This window comes from Rhinolophus sinicus, chromosome 16 (assembly GCF_057876585.1).
Source record: "Rhinolophus sinicus isolate RSI-liver-muscle chromosome 16, RSI-T2T, whole genome shotgun sequence".
NCBI lineage: Eukaryota > Metazoa > Chordata > Mammalia > Chiroptera > Rhinolophidae > Rhinolophus > Rhinolophus sinicus.
In genome coordinates, this window is record NC_142516.1 from 124,116,221 (window position 1) to 124,129,042 (window position 12,822).

A 12,822-nucleotide genomic window follows, 5' to 3' on the forward strand; every position below is an offset into this window, starting at 1 on the left:
CAAAGCAGTTTTGAGTGCAATTACCTGTTCTATATAAAGATGGATATTAAACGTTAGCCAATTTCAGACATAGCATGCTCAGGTTAACATTCCATCTAGCAGCTTATTTTGAAAATCTCATGTAAAATAGTATTTCTAAGCTCTAACATGGTAACATAATAGTAGAATCAGAGTTAGGTGATCTTAAAACCTCTGTATAATATTAGCGGTGTGATTTTGGGCAAATAACTTGCCCTCTCTGGGCCACTGTTTCTAACCATTCAAAAAATAATTAAAAGTTCTAAGTCACTTTCCAGCATTAACAATCTAGTACCCTATAATCAGATCTGTAAATATTTCAACTGAGAGCGTTAAACTCACTGCCATCAAGTTTAAAGAAAATATAGCCTATTATACAAAAAACGGATCTTTTTTTTTGTCAGCAAAACTGCAGATTCTGCTTGGGTTCTAGTTATACGGTGATAACTATGTGAAAAGCATTCATCCTGGTGTTTACTCTTTAAAAACGCCAAATATGGGTCTTTGCTAGCTGTAGGGCAGTGAATGAGATGTGGAGGGTAGAACTGACACCTCGGGAACGTGTGGGCTCTCTCCCTTGAGGTGGGGGTGAGTTTTAAACACCAAAGAAAACAGTAACTTGGCACCACGGAAGACTGTCTTGCCCTCTGGAAGGAGTCACCTCAGGAACGTGGGTGGGGTTATATTATTTCTCAAGTTGATCGACTTTGTGAGGAGTCACAAAGTCATCAGACTGACTTTACACATTCCTAGGCCCTCTACGTGTCTATCTGTAACTTGGGCATAAACTAATGAAAATGCAGATTTGTACCTGACAACCCTCACACTACAGCCGGAGACTCTCACAAAGGGCGCGGGTCCCAACTCGGGTGGGCGGGGATCTAAGGCTTAGTCCCACGAGAGGCCAGCCTCTTGGCAGAAAAGCGCCGAGGAAGCAGGCATTAGGGTAGAAGCCGTGGCAGGTGGGGGGCTTTCGGCAGCGAAGCTAGGGCGAAGGAGGTCTGGGCTCCTTCGGGCTTTGTTCAGTTACAAGCCAGGCCCTTCTTTCAGGGGAAGCCAATTAGATCCCCGCTGGGGGATCATCTGACCTCCTGTCCCTCGCCAGGAGGGGCTTCGGGAGGGGCGGGGCCAGCCAGTCGGCCCCCTGGGGACCCGACCGGCGGCGGTGCGGGGGAGTCGCGGGTGCACTAGCGGAGCTGGGCCCCACCCCGCGCACGCCAGGCCCCGCCCCCGGGGCTTCCCGGGCGCGCGCCGCCCCGCCGTGTCCGCGCGCCACGCCCCCCTGCTCGCGGGCCGCGTGCGGAACCGCGCGTCCGGGAGACTCCAGGACCGTGGCGGCGGGCGGCGGCGGCAGAGCAGCCCTCTGCGGGCCATGTCTTCTCCGGCCGTTGCGAGGAGCTCCCCCGGAGGGAACGGGGAGATGGCCCCCAGGCCGCGGAGCCGAGGCCGGTTCTGGGAATTGGGCGGCGGCAGCGGGGACCGGCTGGAGCGCGCGGCCGCGGAGTCGGAGTGCTGGGAGCTGCTACTCCGCCGCGGCGAGCTGCTGGCTTTGGGCGGCCACCTGAAGGGAGCGCTGGAGGCGTACGCGGCGGCGCTGCGCCGAGGGGCCCCAGTCAGGCCCGAGTGCCTGGGCACCCTAGTGGACTGCCTGGTGCTCAACTACCGGCTCCGCCATGGGCTGGGCTGGAGCGCGACCCCGGCAGCGGGCGCGGACTCCGGCGCCGGTGGGCTGCTCAGCTGCCTGGGCTGCCGGGACTTTCTGAGCGAGCCGGTGACCGTGCCATGTGGCCACAGCTACTGCCGCCGCTGCCTGCGGAGAGAGCTCCGCTCCCGCTGCCGCCTCTGCCGGGACCGGCTGCCAACCGCCGTTGCCGCTGCCACTGATGCTGAGGGCACCGCTCCGCGGTCCCCGCCTCTGGCCACCTCCATCGCCACCTCTGGCTTCAGAACCAGCGTCGTCCTCAACCACCTGGCCGAGAAGTGGTTCCCGGGCCAGCGGGAGCGAGCCCGGGCGACCGGCCGGGTCGCAGAGCTGCTGCACCAGGGGCGCTACCGGGAGGCCCTGGCCGCCGCCTGCGAGGCGCTGCGAGCAGGTGACTGCGCGGGGATGCGGCGCGAGCCCGGCCGACCCCACCCTCCTGTCCGGATGGGATAACTACCCAGAGCTCGTCTGTGCCCCCGGGAGGCGTCTCTGCTTCCCCAAGGCTGCCTGACTCCCTTGTGTCGGGTCTCGGGTTCCTCGAGGGTATGGGAGGGGGCGGCGCCCTGGGGTGCTTCGGTCACAATGGGGATCGCCGTCGGAGCCGACTGTGACGCGGCGCGGGGAGGGGCGCACAGGCGCGGGGTTCCCTCGGACGCGGCCTTGCGGTCTGGCGGGCGCGTCCTGAGCGGAGTGGGGGTGAGGGCGCCGGAGCGCGGGATGGGTGGGAGTTGGGCGAGCCGGAGCGGCCGCTCGCTTCCTGCCGCGCTCTTTCCGGTAATTGGCCGCTCCGCAAACGACAGCCGGGGCGGGGAGAGAGGATCCCCAGCTAAGGCTAGGCGGGCAACGTTTACCTTTGTCTCCCACAAAAGTCACTGGGGCAATTTGGAAGCCGCGGGAGGGCAGAATTGCATAAGCTGTGTGTGTGTGGGGGGGTGCGTTGTGTAACGGGTGACGTCCGGTGGGCGTGGCGGGAGCTCGGCGCCCGCACCCAGCACCCGGGGGCCCCTCTGGCCACTCGGCTCAGGGCGGGTGTCCGAGCTGCCCAGGGGTGTTCAAGTCTTTCCTGAAAATGCCTGCGGAATTGGTTCCTCTTGATAGTGTCAACCTGCCTATTTGAAATCATACTTATTTCATAAACATGTATGTGCTTTGTTTCGAATACACCTAGTTCACGGCCCAAGATAAAGAGGTAGTCTCATCGAGTTCTTTGCCACGCTTCTGTTTGCCTTTCCACTCTTGATCAAGTTGCGGGGATAGGCCTTTAGATCTTCTGTCTATTTCTTCACCTCAGAGAAGCAGCTTCGGCCACCTAACCTAGGTTAGCACTTTTCTTAAGGTGGTTTTAGGCTGTGGAAGGGGATATTTCAGACTTACCTATGTAAAATGAAGAATTGTTATTTAAATCGGTTGTTCTCTGCCTGGGGGAGTTTACCGCCCAGGGTACATTATCTGGAAGAGTATCTGGAGACATTTTTCATTGCCACCCCTTGTGGGATTGGTGCTGGTACATCCAGTGGGTGGAGGGCAGGGATGCTGTTAAACATCCTGAAATGCACAGGACTGCCTCCCACACAATCGCCAGGCGCCAAATGTCAACAGTGTCATTGTTAAACCTTGTGTTAAATCAGCATATTTCAAGCTTAGCATCTATGATGACTTAAAGTGATACTTGGGGGAATAATCCCCAAGAAAATAGACATCTAAAATGTCAGGGTTGCTCGCTCCCAGATTGTGAAAGAATTCAAGAGGCACAAAGGAATAGAAGTTACAAAGTTTATTTAAAAAGAGAAACACTGGCAGAGGAGTTGCCAGGGCCACAGTGTGGAGTAGACCGCTGCCCTGAGTTTCTGTTTAGCTGGGATTTTATACTTTCCTAACCAGGATGTAATTTGCTTGGGCCTGTAGTGGAATCTTCTATTGTGTTCAGCTTTGCCTTTTGGGGTGGGGGGAGGTGTGGTTAAACTTGTTATCACAGTCTTTGTTGTGTAAACTTAAGTTAGAGCCCCCTCTCATCTCCCCCCCAGTCAAAAGGCTACCCCCTAGGCTCTTTCTGTTTACCCATACCTGTCTTATAAAATAGAAACTGATGTTGGGTATTAGGTAAACTTAAAAGCTATGTAACTGAAAGTATTTTTTTATGGTTCTTTTACCCTAAGTGCTTATTAGACCTTTTTACTTAGAATATATCAAGTTATTTAACACCTTTAGAGCTCAAAGCATAAACCTGCCATGTTTTCATATTCTTTCACTATTTTTATGGGGATGCTAAACCCAGAACAAAAGAGAACTGTTTGGAATACAAAATTCTGATACACACAACTCTGTCGCTTTGGCTGAACAGAGGTTAAAAGGGGAGGTACAGACCATCTAGGCCATGGTCCTTATTTTGAAAATGAAGAAGCAGGAGCTAGGGCAGTGAAATGACTTGTCCAGAGCCCCACAGCTAACTAGTTGTAGAGGGAACACTGTATTTTCCTTCCAGTTCTAAATGTTGGAGTACTCTTCCTGCCCTTATAGCTCATCCAATGAAAATTTTTAATAGAAATTTCCAAGGAAGTTTTTTTTTTGTCATTTGTATAAAATAATGAAATTTATCAACAGCACTGTTTAGTATTATGATTAGTGATTTGACCTCTTAAAGTAGTTGCTTCATAAGAATTCAGGTCCTAATCCATGGCAGAAGAGTAAGCACATTTACTAATTAAAGTCTAGCTTAATGTTCTGTGACCAGTAATCTTTTAATTAAGATTCTGGGCCTTGGATTGAGGATACTATTTTTAACAGAAAAAAAGACTCTGAAAGATCTACTTTTTTTTCCCATTTCCATAGATTGCACATGGAAATGTTGCCCATTCAGCTACGTAATCCTACTTTTGCATGACTAGAACCCAAGCCTCCTGACTTTCATCTCATTAGCTTGTTTTCCCCTCATTTTTAGGTCTTTGGAAAATCATTACTTCCATATGTGAAAATATGTCTGAACGGTACTAATGAGGATACTCTTTTTTCACCCTTCGAATTCTTAGTGCAAAGGAGGAGGAAAAAAATCTTAAAGCTACCAAATAATAATTGGTAATTTACAGATATTATGTGTTTAACCGTTTATAGGCATAAATAAAAATATTTTGTAGAGTTGTAAATATTTGTACAGTTAGGTGGTAACTTTTTGAGAATTGGCTAGTTAGCTAGATAGGCATTTGGAATGTATTTTTATAATTATAAAACTACAGTTGTTACTAATGATGCTTTCATTTGGGAAAAAGAACTTCACTACAATTTTTTCATGTAACTTTTATAATGAAACTAGTAAATATTAACTAGAAAAATATAATCTAGTCTACAGTTAGCCCACACAAATCCAAATTTATCTCTGTCAACAAGAAAGGAAAGCTTGAAAACCTTTGCCAAAATCAGAAGTTTCCCATTGAGATTACATAAGTTTCTGTTGAATTGAAATATATTTAGATAACACTTAATCCATTGATCTTTTGATATTAACTCTCAGATGTTTCATAACGTTCTGTCTTTTTTGTATTCAAGGATATTATGTAAAAGTCTTTTCTGTATTGAATCTTTATACTTGAGTATATTGAAATGATCCCACTTTGCTATGCTGTCTTCCTTTTAGTTTTAATGAAGTTTTACACTGACTTGCCTCCTCCCCTCCTATACCGCTCTCCCCCCAAAGAAGACGACAGAACAGTATAATTACAGTTTGAAGTGGTTTTTTTTTTTTTTTTATGAAGTGGTTTTTTAAAAAGGAAGGTCATAAGGGGGAGAACATTTTATTTAAAATACATGGAGAAGGAAATTTTGTCTTTATTAATTATATAGTCTTGACTATTACCAGGTATTTTTAAATTCTTTACGTCATTTGATCTTCACAAAGAATCCTGTGGAGTACTATTACCCTCAGAAGGAAATTGAGGTACCTCAAGCTAGACATGCGGTATGGCTTAGTGGTTAAAGCTGTACATGCTGGGAGCTGACTGCCTGGGTTTGAATGGCAGTGCAGCCCTCCACTTATTTTCTGATCTTGGGGCTGTAGTCTAACTTCCCTGTTTTGGTTCCCTTATCTGAAAAATGAGACTAGTATCTACCTCATAGATACCAATAGATTGGTATCGTAGATAGGTACCAATAATAACAACCGCCTAGGTCTGTTGTGAGAATTGTCAAAACCTGTAGTGTTTAGAATGGTGCCTGAAAGTGTAAACACCCCATAAATATTAAAATGCAGTATTTTTTACAAATGTAAATAAACATGCTACAGCTACAAGATGATTTAGCTAAAATTGAAATCCGAATCTTGTGATGTCAAGTTCTATTCTTTTCTCTCTACCACGTTAATAACATTACCAGAGTAAGGGTTAAACCCTGATTTTAGATTGCATATGTTAATTAGTGGTAACATTTTAGCCTACATCAATAAAATATAAATACCGCAGTGCAAGGCTTTAGTTATACAAAGATTAGTCAAATTATGGGTAAATACTGAATACAGGTTAGGAAAATGTAAAGGGTTTTTAATCTCTTAATCAACTAGGTTAACATGAAGAGATTTGAATTTAATCAGTAAACTAGGTGTATTCTGACTTATTCTATAAAGGACAGTAAATATATTAAGAGCTAATGTCATTTTTTATCAACTTGTTTTGAAATATTTTGTAATATTAACAATAACTATTACTTGTTGAGCACTTTTGTGCCAAGCAGTGTTTTAATTGTCAAGATGCATTATCTTATTTATTTCTCAAAACAGTCTTAAAATGTTGGTGTCACCACCATTTATTTATAGGTAAGGAGACTGAGGTTCAGAGTTAGGTAAACTGTCCATAGTGGATCTGAACCCACATCTTCTGAATCCAGTGGTGATAATCTTAATTAGTATTCTTGGATTTTTATTAATCATTCACTGATAATTTGTCAGTTGGCAGCTTTCAGTTTAGCTGTGATAACCGAGTCCTACCGCACTGAACTTGATAAAGTAAAAGAAGCAAAGAAATTTGGTATTTTGGTTAGCCATTGAAATTTGTGAAATAGCTTGACATATAAATAAAAAAAAGGACACTCAGAAGAATGAGAAAAAGGATATGAACAGGGAATTTGTATAATTAAACCATCTAAATAGCCAATGAATATATAGTAGTTTTAAGGTTCAGCCTCACTGAAGAAGTGCACATTAAAATAATTATGCTATTTTTAATTTGTATTTTTCTAGGAAACAAAAACAGCTTGTGGGACTGTAAAATAAAGTTTTTATAAAAGGAGGGGTAGCGGAATGTATTGAAAACTTTGTGTAGCTACATAATTTTCTGCACATTCAGCTTTATAAAAATAACTAAGGAAGTAAGCAGATATGTAAAGGCATATAGATAGATGTTCATTGTACTGCTTTTTATATTAGCAAAAATTGAACTAAAAATTGCAGTGTAGGGAATTTTTAAAAGATTGTATACAGTAAAATATTTTGCAACCATTAAAAGTCTTGTGGACTTAATTATTAATTACACTGACAAAAAGAGCAGATTATAAACAGTATGTTTTTGGTGTATTTTATAAAACTACGTTAAAAATGTAATCTACGTGCAAGAGAAGAAGTACAGGTTTTATACCAACACTGGTTATTTTTTTGTGGTGGGAAAAAGATTTTTAATTCTTGATTTTCTATATTTTTCAACTTTTATAAGTAAACATTTAATAACTTGTAATTAGGAAAAAAGTTTCTTGAAGATGAACTAAAGAAACAACCTGTAGCCTCTCGGTACTAATCACATATCCCTAAGGTAAGGATTGGAACAAAGATGAGGAGGAATCGAGACTGGAGGACTTTATCCTCAGCCCATGAAATAAATGCCTTGGACAACTTAAGACTAGTTTCCTCAGATGTGTAGTAGAATTTTATTTCAAAATTTTTGACTAACTACTCACAGTATTACTGGATCTAAGAGAAAAGAAAACGAGAGCATGAATTGAGTTTAAGCATACATATTTTCATTAATTTCCCCTAGTTCAAGCCAGGACTTGATACAAAGATAGGAAATAATGGAGAGAGCTGAAAAACAGATTTTATAGTTAATGCTATGCACATACAGTGAACGAATGCGATCGTAACAGCAAACCCTTAGCAGTGCTTACAGTGTACCCTGTTCTAAGCATTTTGCATGTATAACTTACTCTTTTGAGTAACGAGCTCTGTGAGGTCAGTGCTGTTCTTCGCATAGAGGTGAACAGCGAGACCTCTGCAGCCAGACAGCCTGAAGGAGGATCTCGAATCCACCACTTACTAGCTTTTTGATCTTGGGTAAGTTACTTAAACTCTCTGTGCTCAGTTTCCTCATCTATAAAAATGTGGACAATACTAGACACACATAGGAATATCCCGAAGGTTGTAAATCGTTTGAGAATAGCATATATAAGTGGTGTGTCTTAAATAAAAACAAATTAAAAATAACCAAAACCTCAATTTTATAGCTGAGGGAACTGAAGTAGAGGTGTTTGGTAAATTTGCCCCAGGTCACAGGGAGTTGAGTGGAAGAGCCAGAAATTAAACCCAGGCATTCTGGCTGCAAAGCTCATGCTCTTGATCTTTATGATACACTGAGTGAAGGTAGACTCAGAGAAATGCATCTTGGGAAGAGATTGGTGAGCTTGTTGGGTGAGAAAAAGTTACCCAGACCAAGGGGAGGTGCCGTGATATGATGAGGACGGAGCTCAGAGCAGAGGAAGGAAGAGGCATGAAATTGGTTTACCTGGGGCAGGTGAGTAGTTAGGCCTTACTGAGACTTCAACTGGGAGGCTGATGAAGATAGAAAGTAAGGCTGGAGAGATGGGCAGGAGCCAGACGTGAAAGAACTTGTATGTTGTACTGAATACCCTTTTTATCCTGTCTACGATGAGGATATAGCTGGTGTAAAATGGGAGGCAGGGAGACTGTTAGCAAGCTATGGCTATAATCCCAAAGAGATTTCGGGAGCCTAAACTACAGCAATTAACAGTAGGATTGAAAAAGAGCAGAAACAGATTGGAGAGATATTATAGGAGATAAAATTGACAAAGTTCAGTTTGATTTGGGAAGTCAGTGGTGTTAGTAATAGAGAATACAGTGAAAAGACACCTTTCTTTGGTGGTGGTTGTTTTTGTGTGGAACACTGAGTGAGGAAAAGTACAGCAGGTAGTTGGAAATTTGATGAATCTGAAGGTAGGGTGAAAAAATCAGACTGAAGGTGAAAGGTTTGGGAATTAAATCATGCTCAGTACAATTAGCCCAAACTACGTCTATGTTTATTTTTCTTCGTTTTTTCAACCAATTGCGTCTGTAATGTGCCAGGTATTTGCTAAGCACAGCGGATCCCTGCAGTACTGGACTGACAGGGCCCTCCCTGATGGTGTGCCCAGTGAGGTGACTTGTTCCATCCAGGTCCTCAAGGCCAGGTAGAGAACATAGAGTAAATATTTGTTGACTTTCCAACTTGAGTTAATGACACAGCCAAAGCTGATTGCTTTTTTCAGTTGCCTTTCAGAAAAGTTTACATGGAGGGCATACATTCTGTATGCTTTGGCTGTTCAAAGGGCCTCAATTAGTGCATTTGGCTTTTTAGAATTAGGAGGTGCCCCTAATGTCTTTTAAAAGGTATTGAGTTTGAACTCACCTGGTGAGATTTTTTGTTTTTGTTTTTTTCTTAATAAGAATCATTCAAAATAATTATTCTACTAACAGTTGAAGTTCTCAATAAAAACATTACCTATGAGGAATTAGAGAACAAGAGTTTTAAAATCTGACCCTCTTGTCATCTCTTCTTAGGGTATATTAGGGTATACCTCTTCTCGCCCCAATATTCACTAACTCTTTAGGACCCTCCTAGGGAGCCTCAACATTCTGAGTGTTTTCATGTTGAGAGCAGAGGGCACATAGTCATTTTTTGTTTTGGTCAGAGTGGAGAAGTTTGATAGATTGGGTTTTCTCAAAGACAGAGGTCTTCTCACTTACTTTCTTCAGTACTGCCCTAAAAAAGCTATATATAAAGGTGACTGTGAAAGGATGTGATATTCAGAAGTTCTGGATGTGCACTGCATCGAGTGTGAGGCAATGGGGACTCTCTGTAAAAGAAAAATATGGGAATTTTTTTGAAAGCCCAGGAAAGGATCCAAGAGTGGAATGGGCTGCTTGTTGCAACAGTGAAGTCCCTCTCTTTGGAGGTGCTGGAGCAGAGGCGGGTCTCAGGATGCTGTTGGAAGCTCCCCAGCTGTGGGTGGAACACTGCATGTCCTGGGCTGCAGTCCTTTTTTTTACAGCTCGGGGTTTTGATGCTGATATGTTTACTACACACTCTTGGACTATTTTGGCAAACACTGCTCTCGACTTTCTGAACTCCAGTTATGCTTGTCAAATCAGGATTACAGGATTCTGTTTCACAATAAAGGAAAACTTTCTAGTTAGATAATAAACTCCTCAGCAACAGGGATAAAGTAAACTCTTTTGAACACCTACAGGGTCTAGCTTTGTGCTAGAACTTTTCATTCTTGATTGATTAACCTTTTAAGGTGGTTAATCAATGGTGGGTTTTTTTTGTTTGTTCAGAGATAATGATTTCCAATTATATTGTTTTAAGAAAGGAAAGATAAGATATTCTAGATTTGTCTTTTATTTAGGAAGTAAGACATATTTTCATGAAATACTAATTTCATTCTTTGTAAAAATCTTTCATTGGTTTATATTTGAGGGGACAATATAATTCCAATTCTCAAGCACCAGCAATTGAAAAAGACCCTTCTAATTTAATTGTTAAATCAAGAGTTATCTATAGAAAAGCAATTATTTAAAAACGAGTAAACCATGGAGCGATTAAGGAGTTTTATTAGTTTTTGTTAATGAGGTCTTTATGCCCTTCTTGCAATGAATGCTTTATTTTATATACATACATTTTTGAAAGCTTCAAAGATCAATAGCTTTAAAAGTCAAGTTTATGTCATCTGTAGATTACTGAAAATTAATTTCTTGCTTAGACTTCCATTTTAGAATCTGTGTATCTGTAACTGATTATAATTTTGATGAAGCAGCTAAGTGTCTGAAATTCTGAATGACATTGGATACTTAATTTGATTGCTCACCTAGAGACATAGAAGATAGTGAAATTAACAACAAAGTTTTTGTTTTTTTCCCTCAGGTATGTTTGAAACTTAATCTGTTTTGGAATGGTCCAATACCATTCTTGCTAATGTCAGGAATTAAAATTTTAACCTCTTAAAAAAGCTGACTCTCATCAACCCATTTTCTCCCAAGTAAGGACCATTATATACCTCATGAGATAGAGCCTTGGTCAGTCTTTGTTACTATGGAAATTCCACATACAGTAGTTTACACATAAATTTATAAATTTATAAATGAAGATATAGAAATTAGGGTTTAAAAAATTACATCTTCTAAATATTTAAGGCAAATCTTGTAAATAGCTAAGATATGCCTTTTAAATCTGTATAGAATGCCCTATGTTAAGAAAACATTTGGTTTCTTAGAGGTAATTAGTCATAGTAAAAAAATATTTCCAGTATTCTTAAAAAACACAATTTCCTCCTCTAAAATAGTCTATAATGATTTCATATAAATTACAGATAAAGTTCAACATGTAAGTAGGTTGCACCTATACTGTGCTTGGTTCACAACCTTTGGTTTGGTGGTTATCGACTGGAATCACTAAGTCTATTCTTTAACGTGATGTATTTTGTGTATTATACAATAATCTTTTCAAAACAATCAACTTCTTATAAAATGTTTATTTCAGAGCCCAGCGACTTGACTCTAAAAATTTACAGAGCTGAATCGTATGCTGGTCTCCAAGAGTTTAAAGCAGCCATAGAAGATTTAAATGTAGTTCTCTTTCAACTGCCAAATTGGCCTGAGGTAAAATTGCTGTTTATTATTTGCATACATTTTAAAATTTTAACTGGGGAACCTGCATTCAATTATGGTTATAAGTTTTAACAGAATGGACTGGTTCACTCTGAGTAAAATATATAGAGTTCTCAAAATCTAAGGTCAAAACTTTGGATAAATATCCGACAATTTTTTAAATTGTAAGAAATCATTGTTTCCTAACTAAAGAACAACCTGAATTCAAGGCACAGAAAAAAATAGAGACTTTGGTATACAATATTTCCTCAAAGAGATACAACTGGCCATGTTGTGAAGATGGATGCAAATTGGACATGGATAGAGAAGGTTTATTCATAGAAAGAGAAGAGTCCTTGAGGCTGGAAAACTGATTGAGGCATTTTGTTAGGAACCAGACGATTAGGCAGTGACTTAATACAGTGGGTGGGACACAGGAGGTTGCCTTCCTGTATAGTTTAAAAAAGACTTGTGGCCTATATATAATCAGTTTACTGATTTTTCCTTTTTATCAAATGACAAGGCAAATCAGTCCATCTCCCCAAAATGTTATTTAAGCTAGAAGTTACTCTTTTTTGTGAGTTTTTCCTTTATTCAAAACTGCCTTTGAAATTGTAACAGATATATACGATGTCAGAGGGGTAGTAGATTTGGGGGTGGTTATCACTTTGTGAGGGATGTAAATGTCTAACTATTACTTTGTTTTGTATACCTGAAACTAATAATAAAAAAAAAAGTCCTCCTTTTATGAAACAATGGTGACAGTAGATGGTAATTATTGTAATGTGTGCTTAAAGTTTCTAATGTAACAAAATAAAAAGATGAAAAATCTTAAAAAACAAAACAAACAAACAAAAGAAACTGTGCCTTTGAAGACCGTATAGTAAGGAGGCTCCAAAATTATAAATTAATGAGTAAAATCCCATGATGGCATGACTGGTTAGTACAAGGCAAATATATTGGAAGAATAAGAGGGAAAGTGATCTGTATGGACAACTTTAAAATTGTTTAAAAAAGAAAGAACTCTGCACTTATCACTGAAGTGATATAATTAGAAATGTGGTTTTGAAGTCATTTTTCTCGGCCTCAGTTTCTCCATAGTGCTTCTCCAGGGTAGTGTGCACGTATAGCTCAAAAGTGCTCTGGGCTCCTCAGTCATTCGGTTTCAAAATGAGCATTTCTGAGCAGATCTTTTTTTCCTTTTCTTTACTTG

General features: G+C 41.2%; 1 protein-coding gene across 1 annotated transcript in view; it reads left to right on the top strand.

The window, feature by feature from the left end:
• Positions 1 to 1,184: 1,184 nt before the first annotated feature.
• LONRF1 (LON peptidase N-terminal domain and ring finger 1) overlaps positions 1,185 to 12,822 on the top strand; it is a 29,283-nt gene continuing 17,645 nt past the window's right edge. Inside the window, exons 1-2 of the mRNA XM_019750539.3 lie at positions 1,185 to 2,111; positions 11,503 to 11,621. Coding sequence (XP_019606098.1) covers positions 1,391 to 2,111; positions 11,503 to 11,621 — 840 coding nt within the window. The 5' untranslated portion in view covers positions 1,185 to 1,390. The remainder of the gene's footprint in view (positions 2,112 to 11,502; positions 11,622 to 12,822) is intronic.